This window comes from Plasmodium inui (genome assembly GCF_000524495.1).
Source record: "Plasmodium inui San Antonio 1 unplaced genomic scaffold supercont1.47, whole genome shotgun sequence".
In the NCBI taxonomy this organism is placed as follows: domain Eukaryota; phylum Apicomplexa; class Aconoidasida; order Haemosporida; family Plasmodiidae; genus Plasmodium; species Plasmodium inui.
In genome coordinates, this window is record NW_008481881.1 from 35,293 (window position 1) to 36,590 (window position 1,298).

A 1,298-nucleotide genomic window follows, 5' to 3' on the forward strand; every position below is an offset into this window, starting at 1 on the left:
AAATACTAAGAATAGATATTTTTTATTTTTTTTTTGTTGTACGCGTTCTACCGTATATCTAGCCGCTACTATTTTTTTATTGCTGATGGTAAGGAAGAAAAATGTTTATGCGGATGAGACTATATTTTTGCACTACACATTCGTGTGAATACAACTTCTGCTAACATTATTTAAATTTCCTTCTCAATTTTTCCGTAGAATATATTTTCATTTCAGAAACTGAACTCTTCAGAGACCCAAATACGTAATCGATGTCTAAGCCATCTGAGCGAAGACGACAATTGTGGATATAATGCTTTAAAAAATAAAACAGGCAGAACGAATTTACTTGTTTCAGAAGTTGATTCAAGTTGTGGAACGAAGAAGAAATGTGTGGGAACATATTATAAAAGAAATGAGGAGAAAAATGCACCAATAAAATTGTGCTCTTTTGATATAGCTATATTGCGGAAAAAATGTTTTGAAGAACACGTACATTTAACGGAAGAAGAGTTATATCATTTAGTAAATACATTAGAAAGTGTCCCATGCAAGTGCGACATGAATAGTATATGGTGGCAAGTGCGTTCTATTGAAGCAAGTAAATTTGATAATATAGAGAACGATTTATCAGAACATTTAAAAGTTCTGGCAGCGAAGTACAAGACACATGATGATTTAGTGGACTATAAATTGGAGGATTATTCTGACATGATATGGAGAAGAAAAAAAGAGCATGAAGTTTTTTATAATATGCGTTTCTATGCTCTACTTGATCGGGAATCTTTTGAACTAAACGAATTTGTAGATCTTATCAATGAGAGCCAGGATTCAATTAGTAAATTTAGGGATGAATTGATTAATACCAGTGGATCGCTCTTTAATGAAAAGGTGAAAAAAAAGAATCATATGATTCAAAGCCTTCTAGACTCTTATTTTAGTAATTTCTAAGAATGAAAGGGACAAAAAGGATATGCTACAGGAATATAATATAAATGTAGTGGCGAAATAGAGTATGCGCGGACACATTCCAATAGGAGAATGAAAAAATAAAAGAAATAATCATTGAGAAAATTGTGACTTCAATATCCAGAATGAAGCCGGAAGGATATAAATCGGTGCAATCGATAAGTTACTGTACTTAGGCAAACATCCAAAATGGAAAGTGATGTGAAAAATAGTTCTCTTCGTAAAAAGTAAAAGACAAGTAAGGCAAAACCTTCTTGCAGTAGAAAATAACATTTTCATTCTATTTTTTCGTAGTACAAATTGTTTTAAATGTGTGATGACTATGCGATAGACATATGATTTATGTTAAT

The 1,298-nt window shown here is 31.6% G+C and overlaps 1 protein-coding gene across 1 annotated transcript; it reads left to right on the top strand.

Annotated features, from left to right (window-relative positions):
• Nucleotides 1-540: 540 nt before the first annotated feature.
• On the top strand, nucleotides 541-930 carry C922_05234 (hypothetical protein; the record flags this gene model as incomplete). Its single annotated transcript, XM_008820806.1, has 1 exon — nucleotides 541-930. The coding sequence occupies one exon, from the start codon at nucleotides 541-543 to the stop codon at nucleotides 928-930; it is 390 nt and encodes a 129-aa protein (XP_008819028.1).
• Between the last annotated feature and the right edge of the window lie 368 nt (nucleotides 931-1,298).